This window comes from Callospermophilus lateralis, chromosome 7, assembly GCF_048772815.1.
Source record: "Callospermophilus lateralis isolate mCalLat2 chromosome 7, mCalLat2.hap1, whole genome shotgun sequence".
NCBI lineage: Eukaryota > Metazoa > Chordata > Mammalia > Rodentia > Sciuridae > Callospermophilus > Callospermophilus lateralis.
In genome coordinates, this window is record NC_135311.1 from 109691015 (window position 1) to 109714889 (window position 23875).

General features: G+C 37.0%; 1 protein-coding gene across 6 annotated transcripts in view; it reads left to right on the top strand.

The window, feature by feature from the left end:
• The first annotated feature begins 16479 nt into the window (after positions 1–16479).
• Ipp (intracisternal A particle-promoted polypeptide) overlaps positions 16480–23875 on the top strand; it is a 37744-nt gene continuing 30348 nt past the window's right edge. For 2 of the 6 annotated variants that reach the window (XM_076860511.1, XM_076860516.1), the window contains exons 1-3: positions 16480–16636; positions 19085–19173; positions 19806–20147. In XM_076860511.1, coding sequence (XP_076716626.1) covers positions 19856–20147 — 292 coding nt within the window. In that variant the 5' untranslated portion in view covers positions 16480–16636; positions 19085–19173; positions 19806–19855. The other 4 variants (XM_076860513.1, XM_076860512.1, XM_076860515.1 and 1 more) reach the window with 4 other exon arrangements.

Below are 23875 nucleotides of genomic sequence, written 5' to 3' on the forward strand. Positions count from 1 at the left end.
GGAAATGAAAACTGGAAGTCTGTTCTTGTTAAAAATTGGTTTTACTATTATGAGTCTCCTAGACTCACTATGAATTTTCTGCAAAGAAACCAGGTGGATTTGCATTGAAACCCAACTCAATTTAGGGAGTATGGCCACCTTAACAAGATCAAGTCTCTTGATTCAGAAACACAGGATCTGTCTTTTTTGTGTATATTGCCTTGGTTTTCTTTCTATCATGTTTTACAGTTCTCAGGTACAACTTTTTTCCCCCCAGGAATGTAGATCAAACCTGTGGCCTTGAACATGCTGGGCATGCACTCTACACTAAGAACAACCCCAGCCTCACTTATTTTTTTCTTAATATTTATTTTTTAGTTTTAGTTGGACACTATACCTTTGTTTTATTTATTTATTTTTTGTGGTGCTGAGGATGGAACCCAGGGCCTCGAACGTGCTAGGCGAGCGCTCTACTGCTGAGCCACAACCCCAGCCCCAGCCTCTTTTATTTAAAAAGTTATTTTAATGACATTAATTAAATATTTTAAACAGTTTAAGTATTTTTTTTACTTTAAAAACACCCTTACATCAAATACATTAATTTAGCTACGATTACAATAATTTTGCTATTACACCTGTATGTATAGGAAGCCACAAATGCAGTATTCCGAGAAATCTCAAATCTATGGGTTAAGGGCTCTGTGGCAGTGAGGCCCAGACTTTGAGGCAGCCTGGAGCTCTACACGCAGGGACCAGCTCCAGACTCAGGAGCAGAGGGCGGCAGTGAACCCTTTTTTACTTGGCGGGCACCAAGCCAGTTTTTTTTTTTTTTTTTTTTTCATGCCTACCCCCAACTAAACTGAGTAGTAACTTAACTAGCTTCTGATGGTTTTGCCAAATAAATACATTTCCAAGTGATTCTTTGCCCGGCGATCATCATCTTCCCTCACAGCCACCAAAGACATTGGCATCCGGATGGCTGGATTAGAAGGAGCAGGGATTACACTTTCAGAAAGTTGAGAATATTCCACTTTACACAGAGGATATGCTAACCTGTCAGAGTCAAGTGAAAAATAAAATGTATATGTTTAAAACAATAAAGTGTGGTGCAAAGGGCTTCGGTGAATCAATCAAGTTCCAAAGGTTGCAGCGTGTGGCCCTCCTTTCCATCAAGAAGGCTACAAAATTAGACACTTGGCTTAAAAAAGTATGCTGAGCCTTGCATGGTGGCTCAAGTCTGTAGTCCCAGCATTCAGGAGGCTGAGGCAGGAGAACTGCAAATTTCAAAGGCAGCTTCAGCAATTTAGCAACACTCTGTCTCTAAAAACAAAATATAAAAAGGGCTGGGGATGTGGCTCAGTGATTAAGTACTCTTGGATTCAATCCCCAGCACCAGTAAATAAATACATAAATAAATAAGTGTATGCTGGTGTAGTCCCTTGGAAAGAACATTTTTTTCCTTTACAATTTATAAATGGTATAGAGGTCAGTTTAAGGTTCTCAGAATTCAGAACCTTGCTCACATTCGGAAACTGAAAGATATGGCACAAAATTCCTAATTTATTAATGTCCTAATGTGAATATTTGATCATAGTCAAACCTCTTCCTTCTCTTTCTCTGAATCTGAACCCAGAGTCTAAGTCTGAACTTGGAGGCTCTGTTTTAGATAATTTTTAACTTTAAGTGGTTGCTATTTGGAAAATGTTAGAAAAATAATTTTAATAAAATCCAATAAAATTACTGGATGAAGAATATTTTTGTTTTGATTAAACTACATCCATTCACCTTTAAAATGGAGATAATAATAGTATTTAATTCATAGGATTAGTATCTACCTCAAAGGATAAATGAATTAATATATGTAAAGTGTTTAGTATACAGTTTGGCACAACATAAGCATATTTCATAATGATATTATGTATTATTACTTTTGTTATTAGTGTCTCTGATTATAAAATAAGTGTTCACTGTAGAAAATGTAAATAAAAAAATAAAAAGGAAGTCTATGGGTTAATAAAATATTAAATTTGTAAATTTTTAAAAAAATATTTATTTTTTAGTTATAGGTGGACACAATGTCTTCATTTTACTTTATGTGGTGCTGAGGATTGAACCCAGTGCCTCACACATGCCAGGCGAGCGCTGTCCCTCTGAGCCCCAGCCCCAGCCCCAATTTTTAAATTTTTAATAGGCATATAATAACTTATGGGGTGCAATATTGTAATTCAATATATGTATGCAATGAAAACAATCAAATCAGGGTAATTAACATTTCCATTTTCTCATGTTATCTTTTTTACATATCAGGGACTTTCAAATTCTTCTCCTTTCGTTTTTATTTTGCAGTATATAATTAATCATTGTAGACTATACTTAGCCTATTGTGCTACTTAACTAAAAAGAGAGGCAGGGCACAGTGATGCATGCCTGTAATCCCAGCTACTCGGGAGCCTGAGGCAGGAGAATCACAAATTCAGGGCCAGTCTGGGCAATTTAGTGAGACCCTATTTCAAAATAAGAAAAATGAAAAAGGCTGGGAATGTTGCTCAGAGTTAAAGTACCCCAGGTTCAATCTTCAATACTGCAAATAAATAAATAAATAAATAAATAAATAAATAAATGAAAATAAAGAGATATTAAGTCGATAAGACTGACAGAACTTTGCAATAGTTGAATGTGATGTTGAGCATGTAGATCATGTTGATTTCCTTCTCAGATCATCTTTACTAGGATTGTAACCTGGTAAACCATCCCCCAGATCATGCAGGTATTGGCTTACTCTTGTACTTTTGACATTAACTTCATCACCCACAGATATCAAAAAGATTAAGTGATGGGCAACCCTGGGAAGCCAATGACTAATTAATATGAGGGTATAAAAGCCTATTTGCTATAACTAAAACTACTATATACGCTAGATACAAATATCCTACTCTAAACTGTCCACTGGGAGTAAGAAATTGCCTCTTTGGTATGAAGAATTTATTTATTAATGGAAGCTATATATTAAGCTGTTGAGATTGACTATAATAATTGGTCCCAGAAGTTTACCAAGCAATTTGCAAAAGTACTTTAGAGATAATAATAATACTTGTGGTTAGAAAAAAGGAAAATGAGTACTCAAAATTTATATTAGTTTAATGGATATAAAAATACCAGTTGAGAGGAGGATTAAGTTCTAGTGTGTTATAACACAGGAGGTGACTAGAATTAGCAATAACTTATTGAATATTTCAAAATAATGAGAAGACATGAATGTGAATGTTTCCAACACAAAGAAATGATAAATATTTGAAGTAATGTATATGTTACTTACCCTGATTTGATCATTGCACAGTGTACACGTCTTCATATCACACTGTACATGCATAATGTGTTAATTTTAAAATATATATATTTTAGTTGTAGATGGATGCAATATCTTTATTCTATTCATTTATTTTTTTGTGGCACTGAGGATTGAACCCAGTACCACACACGTGTTAGACAAGTGCTATACCACTGAGCCATAACCTCAGCCCCTAGAATGTTAATTTTTAAAAATTATTTGAACCTGGGTTGTAGTTCAGTAACAGAGTGCTTATGTAGCATGCACTAAGACCTGGATTTGCTCTATGGAGTAATGGAAATAATTTATATTTTGATAGGTCACATGACATTATACTTGTGATGGTCTTATGATTGTGCTCTCTTAGCCTTTCCTGGGTCCTTTCTCATTTCTATCACAAGTGTTTCTCTTCAAAAACAAAAACAATCTTGCATGTTTAATACCATTTTGGTATCTACTTTTAAGATAACCTGGACTAATAATGCAATTAGCAAAACTCACAACTACATACCCCAAAAGCACAAATTTTACTATCAGTAATTTATACCTCAATAAATTACTTTTAAGTGTTATATTAGTTTTAAACATTTATCAACAATAGGTGAGATATTGTTGTTTCTTCCCCACTCTACATCAACCGTTCATTTTCAAGGCCTTTAACCTAGACTAGACTACCACCTAGAACTGGTGAAATTCCACACCCCCAATGACCACATTCACCTAATCTTACAACTTGTGTGGACAGCTACTACCCAAATCTGTTGTCCTGGTATTTTAGAATTGACTGGGGACACAAATATATAATAACTTACTGTATATTTCAAAATAATGAGAAGAGATGAGTTTGAATGTTTCCAACACAAAGGAATGATAAATATTTGAAGTAATGTATACACTACTTACCCTGATTTGACCATTGCACCGTGTACATGTGTCTGTATATTATACTGTATATGTATAACATAAATAAAAGGACAGGTAAAAGATCTAGACATTGGCCAGGCATGGTGGTGTACAGCAGTAATCCCAGTGGCTTGGGAGGCTGAGGCAGAAGAATCACCAGTTCAAAGCCATTCTCAGCAATGGCAAGGTGTTAAGCAACTCAGTGAGACCCTGTCTCTAAATAAAATATAAAATAGGGCTGGGAATGTGGCTCAGCAGTTGTATGCCCTTGAGTTCAATCCCTGGTACAAATAAAAAAAAAAAAAAAAGATCTAGACATTGGAGAAGAGTGCCTAAACTAGAAAGAGAAGCTGGCCCTAGAGTGCCTGTGCTCTCTACTGAACAGTCAGACCATAAGGGTACATCTAGTTCTTAAGGACCAAGAGACTATGACTTCAGACAACTTGATTGAGTTTTTAGATGTACAAGCTATTTGTCATTCAAACAAAACAAAACAACAATTAACCACAACCACAAAACAAAATATACACACTAATAACATAATTATTACACTCAGAAGCCAAAGTCCTTCTCCTGGCAACCAAGGCACTATGTGATACTGCTCTTGGCATGTTTTCATATCCTGTGGCTCTTCCTTCCTTTCACTAATGTTTCTCCAGAAACCATTATCATGTCATCTTCCACTTCTTTCCTCAGTACACCCCAGTAAAAATAAAAAGAAGCCTGAAGGTATAGCTCAGTTGTAGGATGCTTACCTAGCATGTGCAAGGCCCAGGGTTTGATCCCCAGTGCTGCTAAAATAATAATAATAATAATAATAATAATAATAAAAAATAAGCTGCAGCTGGCAGAGAAGCGAGGTCTACATTCAAAGCATAAAGTGGACCACAGTTACACCCCTTTCCTAGACTCGGCCAAAGATCCCACGCAGACCCACAGATGACATTTCACGCACACTGTCACCACTCGTGCCTGGTGGAATCCAGCTCAGCGCTCCATGAACCCACCAGGAGAAACCTCCTGAAGTTTGCTGATTTCGCCTTGGGTCCTCTCACTGTCACAATCATAGCTGTGGGGAGGAACCGGGCGCCAACTGTTCCAACAAGTGTGCTTTGGGTGGGCCAAAGACGTTAATGATGTGCATTGCTTTTTCCTCCAAGATGAAGAGGGAAATAGTCTATTCCTAGGAGAAAACTTGAATCCAGAGAAGAAAGAAGGGGAAGGGGACAGTGTGGCAATTTCGTCACACCCTCCCTTCCTTCCACTAAGATGCATAGCAGCTGCAATATTAATACTGCAGATACTAAATTCACTGGTAGGGGTTTGAAAACATTTGCAATGGGAAAGAAAGGGATTTTTGTTGTTTTTTAAATTTACTTTGGGTACTGGGGATTGAACTCAGAGGCACTTTACCACTAAATTATATCCCTAATCCTCTTTATTTTTTATTTTGAGACAGGGTCTCACTAAGTTGCTTAGGGCCTCAGTAAGTTGCTGAGGCTGGCCTAGAATTTGAGATCCTTCTACCTCAGCCTCCTGAGTTGCTGGGATTACAGGTGTGCACCATCATGCCCGACATTGATGCTGTTTTTAAATGACTTCATATTTTGTAGCTCTTGCATCTATATGTATAGTAAGAACCAATGACAAGTGTTAAAGAATTTTTGATTTCATAAATGCTAGAGTGCTCCTCCCAATCCAGGAACACAGAAAAAGAAATTGTGAGATACAACTTTCTTGCTTTTTCACCACTGATGAGCAAACTAGAATTTAAACTCTTGAGTATTAGGAACAGTAAATCTCCACACAGATGATATTTTACTATGAATTTTTTGGAGCCTCTAGACAAGGCAATCAACAGGAAAATAGAGCTGCTCAGCAAATGAAGACATCCTTTGGAGTTTTAAGAAGGAGATTTATAGTTGCTAAGGACCCCTTGTAAATCATATCAGATCTTGTTAAATTAGACCTTTTCAGCTGATGATTTTCAACCTGTTGGGCATATTTTTGAGTGGGCCAACTTGGACTCTAAGAATGACAAGATAGGCCAGGGACCGTGGCACATGCCTGTAATCCCAGCGGCTCGGGAAGCTGAGGCAGGAGGATTGCAAGTTCAAAGCCAACCTCAGCAATGGGGAAGTGCTAAGCAATTCAGTGAGACCCTGTCTCTAAATAAAATACATAGGGTTAGGGATGTGGCTATGAGTCTAGTGCCCCTGAGTTCAATCCCTGACACTAAAAATAAAAAGAAAAAGAATAACAAGACATAAGGGGCAAAAGAAAAATATAAGTCACAGGGGCTTGGAAAAGTTCTCTCAGACTTGGGCCCCAGCCTCTTGGGCCCTGTGGTGTCTTGCTGTAACAAGGGTTCACTTGATGCTTTGACTATATCCCTTGTGGCATTGAAACTACGTTTTTTTCTTTTTTTCCAATCTCCTTTTTCCCTAAACTTCTCTTTCTTGATCTCCTTTTCTCAAATCTTCTCCTTTCTTATCTCTCCTTCCTAATCTCATTTCTTTTTTTTCCCGAGTCATCTCTATAGAAGCCCCTCCTTTCTCCAGATGGGCAGAATCACAGTCTTTGGGACAGGAGTCTCCTGTGTTTCTTTTATGCCAGCAAAGCAATAAACCTTCTTTTTCCTTTTTCTCAAAAAAAAATAAATAATAATAATAATAAGAAGAAGAAGAAGAAGAAGAAGCCAGGTGTGGTGGCCCATGCCTATGATCCTAGTGACTCAAGAGACTGAGGCAGGAAGATGACAAGTTTGAGACCAGCCTCAGCAACTTAGTGAGACCTTTAGCAACTTACTAAGACTCTGTCTCAAAAAATAAAAAGGACTGGGATGCTGCTCATTGGTAAAGCACCATAGCTTTTATCCCCAGTACCAAAATGAATGAATGAATAAATGAATAAATAAATAAAATAGAAAAGTTAGCAAATGGAGAACCTAGCAAACAGTATGTCTTAGCCACAAAATTATCTGGGGCCTTGAGCAAGTTGGCATGCTCTATTTGCACTAGAGCCCCTTTAAAATTAAGCCCCAATCTCTCGAATTTCCTGATAAATTGTTTTTCTGCAACTGAGCTTCCTCAAACTGAGAATGGAAACTGAGGACTGGCCTCAAAGCCTGGGAAGGAGACAGAAGGCCTCAAAAACAGGAATTATAACATACTCTCCTGGCTACTACTGCTTAGCTAAGCCTACATATGTTTATTTCCTGCTTTTTTGTCCCATAGTACCCCTTTTCCTCTTATAAAATCTGCTCACACCCAAATCTCCTAAAAATGAAGATTTGAGAGAAAAGGTCTCCTCTCTTTTCCTTAGGGCCAGTTCCAAATAAACCTGTTTTCTTCCGCCCACCTCTGCCTCCTGAATTTTATGGTTAAGCTACCAGCACCAAAATTTGCAATGCAGGTAACAGAGTGAATAAGTTTTCTGGGACTTTTGAAAGTGACTTTTCAAGTCAATCACTTCAACCACCATCTTAGGAAATCCTAAAAATCCTTGACCCAATTTCTTCTCATGGTATCTACCAAGCCAAATTCTAACCCTGAACCAATCCAAATAGTTGCTTTTCTGAATCCAGGCAGGCTGCTAAGCATGGTAGAAGAAAAAAGCAGTCAACTAGGTAGGTTGACTAGGTAAATGACTATAAACTGATGGTCACTAATTTCAAGGAAAACATGGTCCAAAAATATTAAATGGACAATTCTAGAAATAAACAATTCACAAATTTTGAATAACCTATTATAGTATATTGTTATAATTGTTCTGTTTAATTATTAATTATTGTTGTTATCTCTTACTGTGCCTAATTTATAAGTTACACTTTAATATAGGGGCTGGGGCTGAGTGCTAGAGTGGTAGAGTGCTCGCCTAGCACATGCAAGGCACTGGGTTTGATCCTCAGCACCACATAAAAATAAATAAAATAAAGGTTTTGTGTCTAACTACAACTTAAAAAAAAAAAAAAAAAAAACTTTACTATAAGGGGAGATGGAACTCTCTTGAGTGTTTTTTACAATGGGACTAATCCCATTCATGAGGTCTCCACCTTCATGACCTAATCACCCTCCTAAGATCCCCATCTCCAAACACCATTATCTTGGAGGTTGGAATTTCAAAATAGGAATCTGGTGGAGAGCATAAACATTCGGTCTACAGTATCATTTAATACTTATAACACTACCATAAAATAGGTATTCATTCCACTACTGATGAAGAAACTGAAGCATAGACAGATTAGGTAATTAGCCAAGAGTCACACAGCTAGTGAAAAATAGTCTGAATTTTTATCTCAAGTATTATGACTCCAGAGCTTGTGTTTTAATCATTACTAATGGACAATTTTATTTATGTTCTCTTAATGAGCTCTATCTTTCTCACTGACTATACTATCACCAACAGTACTACCTTATTGTCTAACTCCCAAGGGAATCTACCATTCATGTTTACATTACAAGCAATGTTTTAGAGGGGGATTTATAGTTTTAGAAAAGAAGAAATGCTGACAAGTCAGAAAAGAGCAATTAAAAATTTAGAAAACTGAAAAAAAAAAAAAAACCCAGAACAAATCCCAGAAAGCCAAAATAAGGTAATAACAAGCATAAGAACAAAAATTAATAAAGTAGGAAGCAAAAATACAATGGAAAGGATCTATAAAACCAAGTTAATTCTTTGGGGAAAAAAAACTAAACCGAGAAAATTGTGGCATGACTGATCAAGAAACAAAGGAAGATGACAAAAACAAATAATAATAGGAATTTTAAAAGAAATTATAACTATAGATATCATAGAAATAATGTTAAGAATATTATTTTTAAAAATATTGTTTTCATTTTGTGCTACTGAGTTTTAAAATTTAACTTAAAAGGACAAATTTTTTAAAAAATGTAAATTAGCAAAACTGATACAAGAATAAATGGGAAATATGATAGTTTTGTAACCATTAAAGAGACTGTATCAAGAATTAAAAACATTTGCACAAGTCCAGTACAGAAGGTGCATGCCTGTAATACCAGCGACTAGGGTGGCTGAGATAGGAGGATAGCAAGCTTGAGGTCTGCCTAGGTAATTAAGCAACCCTGTTTCAAAATAAAATATAAAGAGAGCTGGGAAGGTTGCTCAGTGGTAAAGCTCCCCTGAGTTCAATCATTGGTACTGCAAAAACAAAACAAAACAAAAAGGACTAGGGATATAGCTCAGCTGGTAGAGTGTGTACCTTGCATGCACAAGGCCCTGATTTCAATTCCCAGCACCAAAAAAAAAAAAAAAAAGAAAAGAAAACTTTGCACAAAGGAAACATTAGACTCACACAGTTTTATAAGCAAGTTCAACATCTTTCAGTCTTAATCAAACTCATGTAGCAAACAAAGGAGAGGAAATAGCCCTAAATCCATGTTAGGAGGTTAGTTGTTCCATGGGTACAAAATTTTAGTTATGTTTGATGAATAAGTTCTAGAAATCTACTGTATAGCACAGTGCCAATACATACCAATATGGTATTGTTTACTTAAGAATTTTTAATAGGGTTCATCTCATATTAACTGTTCTTACTACAAAACAACAAAAACAACCAAACCGAAAACGAAAACAAACAAAGGGACACAAGAGACCTTTGAGATGTTTTGAAGATGTCTGTAACCTGGATTATGGTGATGGTATCACAGATGTTTGCATATGTCCAAACTGGATGAATTGTACACATTAAATATATGCAGTTTTTGTATATCAAATATACCATACTAAAGTTAGTTCTTTAAATAATATAATAAAGGAAAATTGAAGGTCAGTCTCACTTATTAACTCAGATACACATATTGTAAGCAAAGTGTTAGCAAAGCAAATCCAGCAATGTAAGATAAATAATGAACACATGAGGACCAAGTAAAGTTTACATCAGAAATGAAGTCTGCTTTAACATTAAAAACCCACTAAAGTATTTAGCATATTAACAGACCATCTGACTATTAAAAGTCAGTATTCATTCATGAAATACTCAGGAGATGCCAATAAATATAGGGGTTAAAATCATAATAAGTAAATGTGTTAGGTGTTCCCATTATTATTAGTTGTAGTAGCATTAAGACTACTAAAGTATTAAGCAGTACTATATAGAATGGAAGGGAATTAACTTAATCTTTTCTTTTTCTTTTTTAGTTATTAATGGACCTTTATTTTTATTTATTTATTTGTTTGTTTATATGTGGTGCTGATAATTGAAGCCAGTGCCTCATATGTGCTAGGCAAGTGCTCTACCACTGAGCTACAACCCCAGCCCAAGGAACTTCCTTAATTTTACAAGAGTATCTACAAAACAAACTACAGCAAACATTACATTCAATAGCAAAACATTATTTAAAGTCAAGAACTATGGAAGGTTACTTGCTATTACTATAATTTTTTTTAAATTAATAATTTTAGAAACCTAGAAGTAACTAGGTTCTGCTTTAAGTGCTTTAATATGTTAACTAATTTAATTCTTACCACAAACTACATGAAATACACACAGTTTAACTAGAAAAATCTGAGTTACAAGAAAAGTTAAGCAGTTTTCTTAAGGTCTCAAAGTGGTAGAGCCAGGTTTTGGACCTAGGTATTGGCTCCAAAATCTATTCATTTACTCCTTCAGTATGCTACTTCTGTAATTAACCTCACACTCGCGATCTTAGCCAGCATTAATACAAGAAAAGGAAATAAACAGTATAAGATTTGTAGACAAAGAGACAAAACTGTCATGTGCAGGTGATATGTTTGTTCATATAGAAAAATCTGAAAATCCCTACACAATTTTATCACATTAATAAGGGAGTTAAACAAGGTCATCTATAAAATCAGTATATACAAGTGAACTTAATTTCTAATACCCCAACAATAAGCATAAAATGAAATTCTTAAAAAGATAATAATGGCTGGGCACAGTGGTACATGCCTGTAATCCCAGCTACTCAGGAGTCTGAGGCAGGAGGACTGCAAGTTTGAGGCCAGCCTCAGCAACTTAGTGAGACCCTAAGAAAATTAGTGAGACCCTGCCTCAAAAACACAAACAAAAATTTATATATATATATATATTTCTGAATAAAGGAGGGCTGGAGATATGGCTCAGTGGTAGAATGCTCCTAAATTCAATCCCTGGTACACTCCCCCCTCAAAAAAAAAAAAAAAAAAAAAAAAGAATACAAAATTCTTGTGGATAAAATAAAACCTAAATTTTTAAAAAATATGTTTTTAATTTACTTTTTTTAGTTGTAGTTGGACATAATATCTTTATTTTATTTATTCATTTTTATGTGGTGCTGAGGATTGAACCCAGGGCTTCACACATGCTAGGTGAGCCCTCTACTGCTGAGCCACAAACTCAGCCCCTAAATTTTTTTTAGAATTTAATTTTATGAAATAAAAATACTCAATATCATAGAGACGTTAATTATCTACAAATTGTCCCATAGAATTACTGAAACTCTAATAAGAACCTCACCTTCTGTGTGTGTATGTGTATGCAAGATATGTGTGTGTAAAACTAAACAGACTGATTCTAAAATCAATATAGAGGAATCAACATTGCCAGAAATAGCAGACACTACTGAAGAACAAGATAGGGAAACTTAATCTACTAGATATCAAGACTTTAAAAAGCTGTAGTAATTAAAACAGTAAGGCAGGAATGAATAGACAAATGAAATTGAATGAGAATGAATCACAGCCCAAAGGGAAATACAATATAGGAGGGAGTTGGCATTGCAGATCAGTGGAGAAATAAGAACTATTCAATATATGACAATTGTTTACATATATGGTGGTGGTGGGCAGATATGGGATCTCCATCCCAATCAGAACACAAAACTGCTTCTTAGTGACTTAAAGAATTAAATGTGTGGGGCTAGTTGCTGCTCAGTAGTAGAGTGCTCACCTAGTACACTGGGTTCAATCCTCAGCAGCATATAATAAATGATACAAAGATATTGTATCCACCTACAACTAAAACATAAAAATAAAAAAAGAATTAAATATGGATAGAGATATTTTAACACTTTTAAGAGAAAACACAAGATATGGTGAAGAAAGAGTTTCTTTTCCTTCCTTCCTTCCTTCCTTCCTTTTTTTTTTTTTTTTTGTACTGGGGATTGAACCCAGAGGTGCTTTACCACTGAGCCACATTCTCAGACCATTTTATTTTTTACTTTAAGACAGGGTCTCACTAAGTTGCTTAGGGACTTGCTAAGTTGCTGAGAGTTTCTTAAACACACACCAATAGTGCAAAATAGGGCTGTGGTGAAGTAGCTCAGTGGTAGAGCACTTGCCTAGCATGTGGATGTCCAGAGCTCAATCTCCAGCACTGCAAAAATAAATGAATAGGAGAAACATGAATAAATGGTTTAATAAATTGTAAAACTGTGAACTCTTGTTCATCAAAAGAGGCAATAAATAAAAGGTGTAGACAAACCACATGGGGAAGAAAATATTGACAATATGTATGATAAAAAAAAAATTCTTGTGGTGCATTACAGTACTCATCTGTAATCCCAGTGATCTGCAAGGTTAAGGCAGGAAGATGGCAAGTTTGAGGACAGCCTCAGCAATTAGAAAAACTCTCAGCAATATTTTGCTGAGACCCTGTCACAAAATAAAAAATAAAAAGGACAAGGGATGTGGCTTGGTAGTAAAGTGTCCCCCAGTTCAATCCCTAGTACCCGACCCCCCCCAAAAAAAAATCCTCATATGAATCAATTTAAAAAATCAGTTAAGGCTAGGGATATAGCTCAGTTGGTAAAGTACTTCCCTTGCATGTACAAGGCCCTGGGTTCCAACCCCAGAACCCCCCACACACACATAAAAAAAGCCAAAAAGCCTCTTAGTATACCATCAGAGATATGAAAAATTGTGATTTATATGTGTAATATGAATTGTAGTAATGTATATATATAATGTCTTACATAACAAATTTGAATAAAACAAATAAAAAACAGTTATCAGGGTACGGTGGTGTGCCCCTGTAATCCCAGTGGCTCAGAAAGCTGAGGCAGGAGGATTGAGAGTTCTAAGCCAGTCTCAGCAAAAGCGAGGTGCTAAGCAACTCAGTGAGATCCTTTCTCTAAATAAAATACAAAATAGGGCTAAAGATGTGGCTCAGTGGTCGAGTCCCCTAAATTCAATTCCTAGTACCAAAAAAAAAAAAAATCATTTAAAAAATGGGTAAAACTCATGAGTAGTCTTTTATAGAAAAAGATACTCAATTGGTCTACAATTATGCAAAATACAAAATACCATAGACTGCATGATTTAAACAGCAGAAATTTATTTCTCACAGTTCTGAGGGGCTGGGAAGTAGATTTCTTTCTTTTTTTTTTTCCTTTTCTTTTATTTTTCTTTCTTTTTTCTTTTCCTTTTTAGTACTAGGGATTGAACACAAGGACATTTTACTTCTGAGCCACCTCCCCAGTCCTTTTTATTTTTTATTTTGAGATAAGTTCTCACTAAATTGCTTAGAGCCTTATTAACCTGCAGAGGCTGGCCTCAAAGTTGCAATCCTGTTTGCCATATTTAAACTTTTTTGCCTCTGAAAGGCCCCATCTCCGAATACTATCACATTGGGGCTAGGGCTTCAACATGTGAATCAGAAACAATTCAGTCTGTAACACTCTATAAACATCTTTTTACTACCTAATATCACTAATAATCAGGGAATGCAAATGAAAATAAACATGAAATACCACTTTACACCTACCAGATAATACAATATTGAAACTTCTAACAATATTAAATGCTGTCAAGGATGCAAAGCAAAAGAATGCTATTCACTGCTGATGGGGGATATAGATTGGAACAAACAATTTGGAAAATAAATATTTTCTAGGGAGATCAAAGATGCACACAGATCCTGTTGCAGCAGTTTTTCTTCTGGGCATATGCTGAGAGCCACAGCTGAGTGGGAATGACGCATGGCATTTGTGCCAGAAGGAAGTGGTTGACCAGATGATGCCAGTGAGCCATTGAGATGGTTATGTTAAGCTGTGTATTCAATTGTATATTAGATCCCTGCTGTCTGCCTCAGCCACCCGCTACTTTGGAGTTCTCTCGGGGATTCCTGGAGAGTTCGCATTGGTTGGGGAAGTTCTGGAGGTGGGATTTTCCAGTTGGTGGTTGCTGGAAGGCGTGGGTGGCGTTCACAGGATTTGAACCTAGAAGTGCCTCGTGGTGGCTCGGTTATTTTGTGCCCAGCCAGACTGTGGCAGGCATACACCCTAAAGCAGAGCTTTTCAAATTGGTGAGTCGAAGCCAATAGTAATTAAAAGTAAAATAGTAATAGTGAAATTAATTTTAGTGGTCCTGAGGCTTAATTTTTCGAAAAGTAAGATCATGACTCTCAAATGTAAAATGAAATAGCAAATCTTTTATCTCCTAATGAGAGAGCCAGCAGCATGTTATAGGAATTTCATATGGATTTACTAAAAATCAGAAATGTTGAAATGAATCTTCAAAGAAGAGCAAAAGCAGCTTAATATTGATAATGGAGATAAGATCATACCTGAGATAAGATCTTATTGGAGATGGAGTCGTGTTCTTAGTTCTTGTGTCTTTTTTTTTTTTAACTTTATTTATTTTTATTTGGTGCTGAGGATTGAACCCAGTGCCTCACACAAGGGAGGCAAGCATTCTGCCACTGAGCCAAATCCCAGCCCCAAATTCTTGTGTCTTTGAATGAGAGGATTTCAAGCAAGACACAGGACTGAGTGAAGGTATAGCAAAGTTTATTAGAAGAGAAATAAGAAGGGGATGGTGGAAACACTATCAAAGGAGAGTAGGTCCTCTCAGAGAGAAGAGCAATAATTCACTTCTTTGTGTCCCAGCTTTTATTGGGTAGGAAGGAGACTGTTAAAAGGTCCCATCCAAGTATCATCTCTTGTCTCTGGATTGACAGAGTACATTAGCTAACAACCTAAGGGCATGTCTTGGTCATTGGCCTGGCTGACCAGTCCTAACTGAAACTGGTTTTACAGAAGTTATGGTTGGTGGGGCCCAGTCTTAATCATCTTGCTTTCCTAGTCTGGAAATCTCTGGTCTGTTGTTTGTGTAGGGTCTTGCTTAAGATGTCTTAGTAATTAAGCCATTTGAGCAAACAAATCTCTGCCTTCCCTTAATTTATCTATGTTCTTCCTGTTGCAAGAGGAATAGTTTATAGGGCCAAGATCAGACAAGGGTCCTGAAATAACTATTTTGTAAGACCTTCCACATCACTGAGGAAGGTCTGTTGATGAACTGATTTGCTCTGTATTAAGTGTTTTCTAAAACTCCTGACATGGTCATATCAAAAAATATGAAGGCTGGGCACACTGGCGCACGCCTGTAATCCCAGTGGCTTGGGATGCTGAGGCAGGAGGATCCCGAGTTCAAAGCCAGCCTCAGCAAAAGCAAGGCATTAAGAAACTCAGTGAGACCCTGTCTCTAAATAAAAGGGCTGGGGATGTAGCTCAGTGGTCGGGTGCCCCTGATTTCAATCCCCGGTATCCCAAAAACAAACAAATAAACAAACACACACACATCCAAAAAATGTAATGTTTTGGAATATATTTTATACCAAGCTGACAAGAGTTATTTTAAATCTATCAGTCTTCCTATATATCAGTTTTGTCACTAGAAAATCAGAGGTACTTAGGGATTCAAATCTTTCCAGTCTCTGCTAGACAATGCCCAGTCTTACACTGAATGGGCACTCGGTAATCTCTTTTACTCTTTTCCAGGTCTTCAACATTTCCTGCAATTTTGGTAGTGAAATAAAAAAAAAATTAGTGCATAATGGGTAGTAAATATATAGTTTTGTTTATATTGGATTTGATATAAATCTGTTTTGTGCACCATGGACTGGGATTTAAAAAAAAGTTTAAAAGTCACTAATATGACAGACTATGAGGTTCAACAGTGAAAAAAAAAAAAAAACAAAACTAGGCGTTCGGAGTTCTCCATTCCCTCAAGTAATTCCTTCAGTGCCGGGCTCAGACAAGCAGAGCTCAGAAAATAATCTGAGACGGGTCGAGAGGCACAATTTCTATCTGGCAACCCTGAGGTCCGCGTTCTGACTGGGACGCCACAGGAATCCAGAGCGTGGTCGGAATGGAAAGGGCGAGCGGGCCAACCCCAGCCAGCAGGAGGACAGGCTTGCCACCCGGCCGCGCGCCCCGGAGGAGGCGAGCCCAGTCCCAGGGCCACAACGGGGCTTACGGCGCGAGCGGAAGAACCCGGCGCACGCGCAGAGAAAAGCCAGGCCCGCCAAGCTCCGCAGACGCTTCACCCGGCCGGGCCTGGCTTCCAGCCCACCGGGGACCGCACCACCCCGTCACCCCGCCGGGTTTTCCCCCGCCCTCTCCGCGCCTGTGCGGGTCACGACTGCGCGCGCAGGGCCTGAGCGGGCGCCGGCGGGAAGGGGGAGCGGTGGGTAAGAAGGGCCTGCGTCCGCGGTGCGACTGTGATGGGTCTGGGAACTTCCTCTTCTGCTGTGTCCGGCTGTGTCCGACTCTGAGGACCCGGGAGGACTAGACAGAGAGGAGCTCTGGAACTGGTTTCTCTTCTCCTGTCCTGTCGCCTCAGGCGTACCTCTGGCAGTGTTTTCGCCCTCACTGGAGCGTCCTCTTATCTGGAAAGCTGAGGCCTCTGCTCTCCCCGCTGCACTGGAAAAAAAGGGGCCATGTCCCTGGCTGCCCTGCTGTCCCCTCAGTCGTTTGAGATCCCTTGCCTGCCCTTTCGGAAGCTGCGGATTGAGTGTCCACCTTTAGTGTTGCAGGAGGTTATGGGTAGTTCTATAGGTCCGGCCCCCACGCCAAGCACTTAGAACCTTAGTTTTGTTTTTCTGGTTTTTCTTTCTCTCCCTCCTTCCTTTTCTCGCCCACCATCTACCCTCTTCTCCGACAGTCCAGAATTCTTTCTGACACCGTTTGCTGAAGCAGCTTCCAGATACTCTCTACGTGCATCCAAGGCCAGTAAACACAGGTCTTTACTTCTCAATAATCTGTCTTTCAAGTTTGGGTCGCTTGAGGCATGGTCTTACATCCCTCTGCAATGTCCCAGGATCCTGCTCTTTTCCTTTGGAAATAGGATCACCCCGCCTGCCACCTTTTGGAATGAGGGACTCCACTGGCAGCAGGATAGTATCAGCAGATACTAAGAACGTAGTAATAAACTAGGATTTCTGCTGTATGCTACCAGAGTGGGTTATTCAGCACTCTTTCTGGTAGCAGGAGGCAACATTTTAATTGAGTGGCTGTGCTTGATGCTTTAAGTAGGGGATGAAGGGGTTACCCTGTAGCTGAACCACTGGGGTTCAAAATCTGCTGACAGGGAGAAATCTGAAACCAGAGAAAAGATTGAAAACGTCATGTTTAACAACATCCGCTAGTTGAATTTGTATATGTTAATTAAATGTACATGCTGGGGCTGGGGTTGTGGCTTAGTAGTGGAGTGCTTGCCTAGCAAGGGTGAGTCACTGGGTTCAATCCTCAGCATCAAATAAAAATTAATAATTAATAAAAAGTATTTTATCCATCTACAATTAAAGAAAATGTACATGCTGATGTGAAGTTTTAGCAGCTACCTTAGAACCATTCAAATTTTTCAATAAGTTAATTCCTAGATAGTCATGATAATTGGCTTAGTTATTTTAACTTTGATAAGCTTGACTGGATACTATAAATGAAACTATTTTACCTAATGTCAGCCCAATCATTTCTTTCAATCTTACTTTGAATTCTCCTTGCTACCTAAATTATAAAACCTTAGTCATTTTAGGTTTCCTTTCTGCTTTCTTTCCATATCTCTTATATTAGAAGATATTATGATTTCTTTATTCTAAAAAGTAATTTGGATTTATCCCTTAGATTCTCATTCCTGAATCTCTAACACCGTTTTTTTTAAATATTTTTTAGTTGTAGATGGACACAATATCCAATATCTTTATTTATTTATTTTTATGTGATGCTGAGGATCAAACTCAATGCCTCACACTTGCTAGGCAAGTGTTCAACCACTGAGCCCCAGCCCCTCTAACACTGTTTAATAGAAGTTTGTTATCTCTTAGATCCTGCCTCTGAAAAACCATACAGTTCTGAAATATGGCTGTTGTTCATGCTTATTTTTGTTAAATCTATGAAAATTCAGGTCTAAATTTCTGTGCTTGGGTTTCAAGGCCCTTTCTCTATAACGTAGGCTAATAAATTCTTTGTAATGTGATATGGTGGAAAAAGCCATGGACTTAGAGTCAGACCACCTGGATTCAGATGAAACTGTCATTATACTAAAACTGTATCTCTGCGAAAACTTTGAGCTTAATGAAATTTCCTTCTCTCTCATCTTAGATAAGATTGTCTTTTTTCCCCCCACTTCTTAATTATTGTGAGAATTACAATTAGTATGTAAAGAAGCTAAAGTAAACAAAAACCAATCTAAGTTATTATTTCTCATTGTATTTCTCAATTGTTTAACAAACATTTGAAAAGCTAATATATGTTGAGATAGGTACTAGAGCTATGAAAGGTAGTCCTTCCCTACCCTTAAGGGACCCTCTTTCAAAAAACTCTGTGTGTGTGTGTGTGTGTGTGTGTGTGTGTTGGGATTAGAATGTTAGGGTATCTGACAAGATAGAGTGAGACAAGGGCTATAAAATAGGTGTAAGCTTAAGGTGATCACCAAACCCAGAGGGGTGAGGGACAGGGAAGGCTTCCTGTAGAAAGTTATATTTGAACATAGGCTAGATTACCACAAAGATCCAGAAAGACTTTTGTGTGTTAAGGGAAGCAAACAAATTGAAGAATTTTAAGTAGACATTTGGACTGATCACAATGTTTTATTTTATTTTTTTAAAGCTCTTTCTTTCTGTCTTGGTTGTAGATGGATGCATTACCTTTATTTTATTTATTCATTTATTTATTTATTTTATGTGGTGCTGAGAATCAAACCCAGTTCCTCCCACATGCGAGGCAAGTACTCAACTACTGAGCTACAACCCCAGCCCCTCATTTTTATTATTATTATTACTTTTTTTAAGTTGTAGGTTGACCCAGTACCTTTATTTATTTATATGTGGTACTGAAGGTTGAACCCAGGGCCTCACACATGCTAGGCAAGTGCTCTACCACTGAGCCACAAACCCAGCCCTTATTAATTTATTTTTATGTGATGCTGAGGTTCAAACCCAGTGCCTCACATGTGCTAGGCGAATGCTCTACCACTGAGCCACAACCCCAGCCATGATCATAATTTATTTTTGAAAGTTCATTCTGGCTGTGATGTGTGCTTCCTTACTGCAGTGTGCAAAAACTTTGCGATTGTGCCTTATTTTCTTTACCCAGAGGAGCATATGAACTCTCCTCATACTTTAAATGCTGTTTATCTTTTAGTATCCAGTTCAGGTTCCATTTCTTCTGTGAGATAGCTCCAAATGTTTTAGCACCCATTATTTATTCTCTTCTCTGAAACTGTATTAGAAGTAGTACCACAAGATTTAGTCCTGTTTGATTCATGTGTATTTGATATCCCTAAGTAAATTATAAGCTTAAGGAATTTTAAATACAAAAACATGTTTTTGATCTCTTTGTATTTTGTTTTTCAGGGTAAGAGCAGACTATGGGCAATAGTCCTTTTAATTAATCTGCGATCATTATGGCGAATGAAGGCCATTCCAAGGCTGGTGATAATCCATTTTCATCAGACAAACATGCTCAACTCATCTTGGCCCAGATCAATAAAATGAGAAATGGACAGCATTTTTGTGATGTGCAATTGCAAGTTGGGAAGGAAACTTTTAATGTTCATCGACTAGTTTTGGCTGCCAGTAGTCCATACTTTGCAGCTTTGTTCACTGGAGGAATGAGAGAGTCCTCAAAAGATGTTGTGCAGATTCTAGGAATTGAAGCTGGAATCTTTCAGTTACTTCTGGATTTCATTTACACAGGTATGTTACATGAGCCTGTTGCTTTGAGTGAAGAATGATACAATCACTCATACTCTGTGATAGGAACAGAAGTCTATCTAACTTATATGGAAGGTAACTTAGTAAACTTCAAAAAGTTTTTTTTTTTGTTTTGTTTTTTTTTAGGTGAGATCTCACTTTGTTATCCAGGCTGGCCTTAATTCTCAGACTCAAGTGGTCATTCTGCCTTATCTTCTTGAGTATTGAGGACCATAGTTACACACCATGTCCAGCAAAAGTTCTTATATTTTGACCCAATACTCCTTTTCTAGGAATCCTAAGGAATTAACTAATGATGCAGGCAAATATTTGTGAACCACATTTTTGTGTGTGTGTGAACCACAATTTTATTGTGACATTATTTATAAAAATATATAATTGGATGCAGTGTAATTGTCTCTCAGTGGGTTGTGCAGTTAAATAAATCATGGTGTGTGTGTGTGTGTGTGTGTGTGTGTGTGTGTGTAATGGACTATTTCTTAGAACCTGATGAAAATCTACAAAAATATGGTTTCATGGGAGAAAGTTTATAATATACTAAATGAAAAAAATGAGAATATAAATGCAACCTAAATTTTGCAAAAAAAAAGTTGTGTGCATGAGAAAGAGATTAGAATGTTGATAGTGTTTATCAACAGGTGGTTGAATATGCAAATATTCTTATTTTACCCTTCCCCCCCAAACTGTTTATAATCAGCATGCATTATTTTAGTTAAAACTTATTTTTAAAACATTTTGAAGCATTTCTATGATATTAAAAAATGCATATAAGAACTATATATAGTCTTAAATGATATGCAACATTCATATGCATAGGAAAAAAAGTTGAAAGAAATACACTGAAGTGTTAATACAGTGTGTCTGTGATGGAAAATGTGTGATTTTCCTTTTATTTTTATGCTTTTCTGTTTAAAAGTTTTTTCCACAGTGAATATATATTACTCTTAAAATCAGGAAAAAAAAAGTTTGAAAACAAAACCTGTTTATTTGGGTTAGTTTTGACAATATACTATGCTCTTCTCCTTTTTTTTTTTTTCATTTTTGATTGAACCCAGGGTGCTTAACCACTGAGCTACACCCCCAGCACCTTTTAGTTTTTTTTATTTTAAGACAGGGTCTTCTTGCTAAGTTGCTTAGGGCCTTTCCAAGTTGTTGAGGCTGGACTCAAATTTGCAATCCTCCTGATTCAGCCTCCAAGTCACTGTGATTACAGGTATGTGCCACCAATGCTGTTTACTGTGCTGTTCAAGAGACTACTTTGTACAAGATAAACAAAGTATTGTTTTTTTCATGCATGGCATTTAAATATACAAAGTGACAAAAAGATTTATTTTCTCTGTATTGTTTCATATTCCTTTTTTGGAAAATTTCAGAAAAACAATGATAATCTTAATTTGGGGACTATAATTAATTATCTTTTATTTGCTAAAAACAGTGCAGTTCTTACATTGAGGGATTCTTGAACTCATTACTCCAAATGACTTGTATAGGCTAATTAAACTCCTTTCTAAATTCTTCCTGCTTCATTTATTTGGAAAAAAAAAATGAATCAACCCAAATTAATCTATGGAATTAGTATTGAACAATATAAAAACAGAAGAAATATCAGAAGTTGTCTATTCTGCTTCTGTTGTCTGACTGTAGCAATAAGATATTTAGTGGAAAAAATTTTCATTCATGGCTTCATCACCATATTGCTGGTGATGAGCACTTCCATCAAAGAAGTTAAAGGTGGTCCGCCAAGAACTAAAAGCTATCGAGCACATTGGGGTAAAATAATATTGTGGAGGATTGACATTTGAGGTAAAATCAGTTACCAGTTATTTCCAACAGCATTTAGCTGCTGGAAATAGACATAAAATAGCTTGCTAATATAGGAGTTTATTTTTCCACAAAAATGAATACATGGTAGGCATTCCAAGCCTGGTGTGGTGGCTTTATAATATTATTAGTGTCCAAATATTTTTAAAAAAAATTTTTTTAGTTGTAGATGGACACCATACCTTTATTTTATTTATTTATTTTTATGTAGTACTGAGGATTGAACCCAGTGTTTCACACTTGCTAGGCAAGCACTTTACCACTGAGCTACAACCCCAGCCCCTAGTGTCCAAATATTCTAATATTTTGCTCCATTGTCTATAGGTTATAGTTTCCACTCTCTTACTCACTAACCTCCAGCTAGGAGGGAGGAAGGGAGAAAGACAAAAGGGTCTGCCATATGAATCTATGTTTTTAAAATTTTTTCTGGTAGTCTTCCTAACAACTACTGCCTGTATGCTGAGGGTCATATTCATTTAACATTTCATATCTATCTGCAGTTTTCAGCAGGGCATAGTTGCCACCCAAAACGAAATCAAGTTTCTCTTAGTAAGGATGAAATTAAAATGTATTGAGACAGGGAAATTTGTAGTCTTTGACACAATTAGTTCTTACAATAATGTTCTTTTATTTTCATTGTAATACCATTTCTTATTTTGGCATGTGGGGACAGCAAATCTATTATTCAGTTTATCTCTCCTTTGATCTCTCTTTCTTTACTAACCATTCACAATTCTAAGGTGTCTTTTTTTAAATATTTATTTCTTAGGTGTAGATGGACACAACACAATGCCTTTATTTTTATGTGGTGCTGAGGATCAAACCCGGGTCCCACCCATGCTAGGCAAATGCTCTACTGCTGAGCCACAATCCCAGCCCTAAGGTGTCTTAATGTGTATTTCTCATCTTAGATTTTTATGCACTTCACTTGGAGTCTACTGACTTGGGATTGAGATCTAACTATGGCACTAATTAACTGTGTGATACTAGACATTTCATTTAACATTAGTCAATCATTCATTCATTCTTTTAACAAATATCTATTGAATCCATTTTTGAGTTAGGCGCTGGAATATGACAGTACATGAGACAAAGTCTCTGCCTTAACAGAGCTTTATAGTTGTGCAGGTTAGGTGCTTACAAAATACAAATAATCCTGTGAGTATCTCTTTTTCTTTATTTGTAAAGTGGAGATCATAGCACTTTATAGTTCATGTAAAGGTTGAATGAGATAAATTTTAGCAAACATGAAAGTCCTTAGTAAACTATAAAGTTCTGTTAAGTTGAAGGGCATTCTTTTCTTACTCTCAAGCAACTCTTGGGATTATCTATCTAATAGTAGTCATTCAGTTCTCTTACATCGAAACCCATGATCTGATCTTATCCAAATTTGCAGTGAATTCCCATTCATTCCAGTAGTCTAACCTCAGTTTTCTCTGTAGCCCCTACCACCGACTCCCCCGACTTGCTGGATTTAATTTTTTATACTTTTGGAAAATTTCAGCTTGCATTCATTGAGCCATATCCTTCCTTTCACCTTAATCTATTTGGCCATTTTTTAAAAAAATTTTTTTTTTAGTTTTTGATGGACCTTTATTTTATTTATTTGTATGTGGTGCTGAAAATCAAACCCAGTGCCTCCCCATGCTAGGCCAGTGCTCTATCACTGAGCCACAACCCCAGCCCCTATTTGTCCATTCTTTCATTAAATTTTTTTTTTTTTTTTTTTTTTTGGTACCAAGGGATTGAACCCAGGGATGCTTTACCACCACACTACATTCCCAGCCATTTTTATTTGTGGAGACAGGATCTTGCTAAGTTGCAGAGGCTGGCTTTGAATTTACAATCCTCCTGCTTCAGCCTCCCAAGCTGCTGGAATTACAGCCATG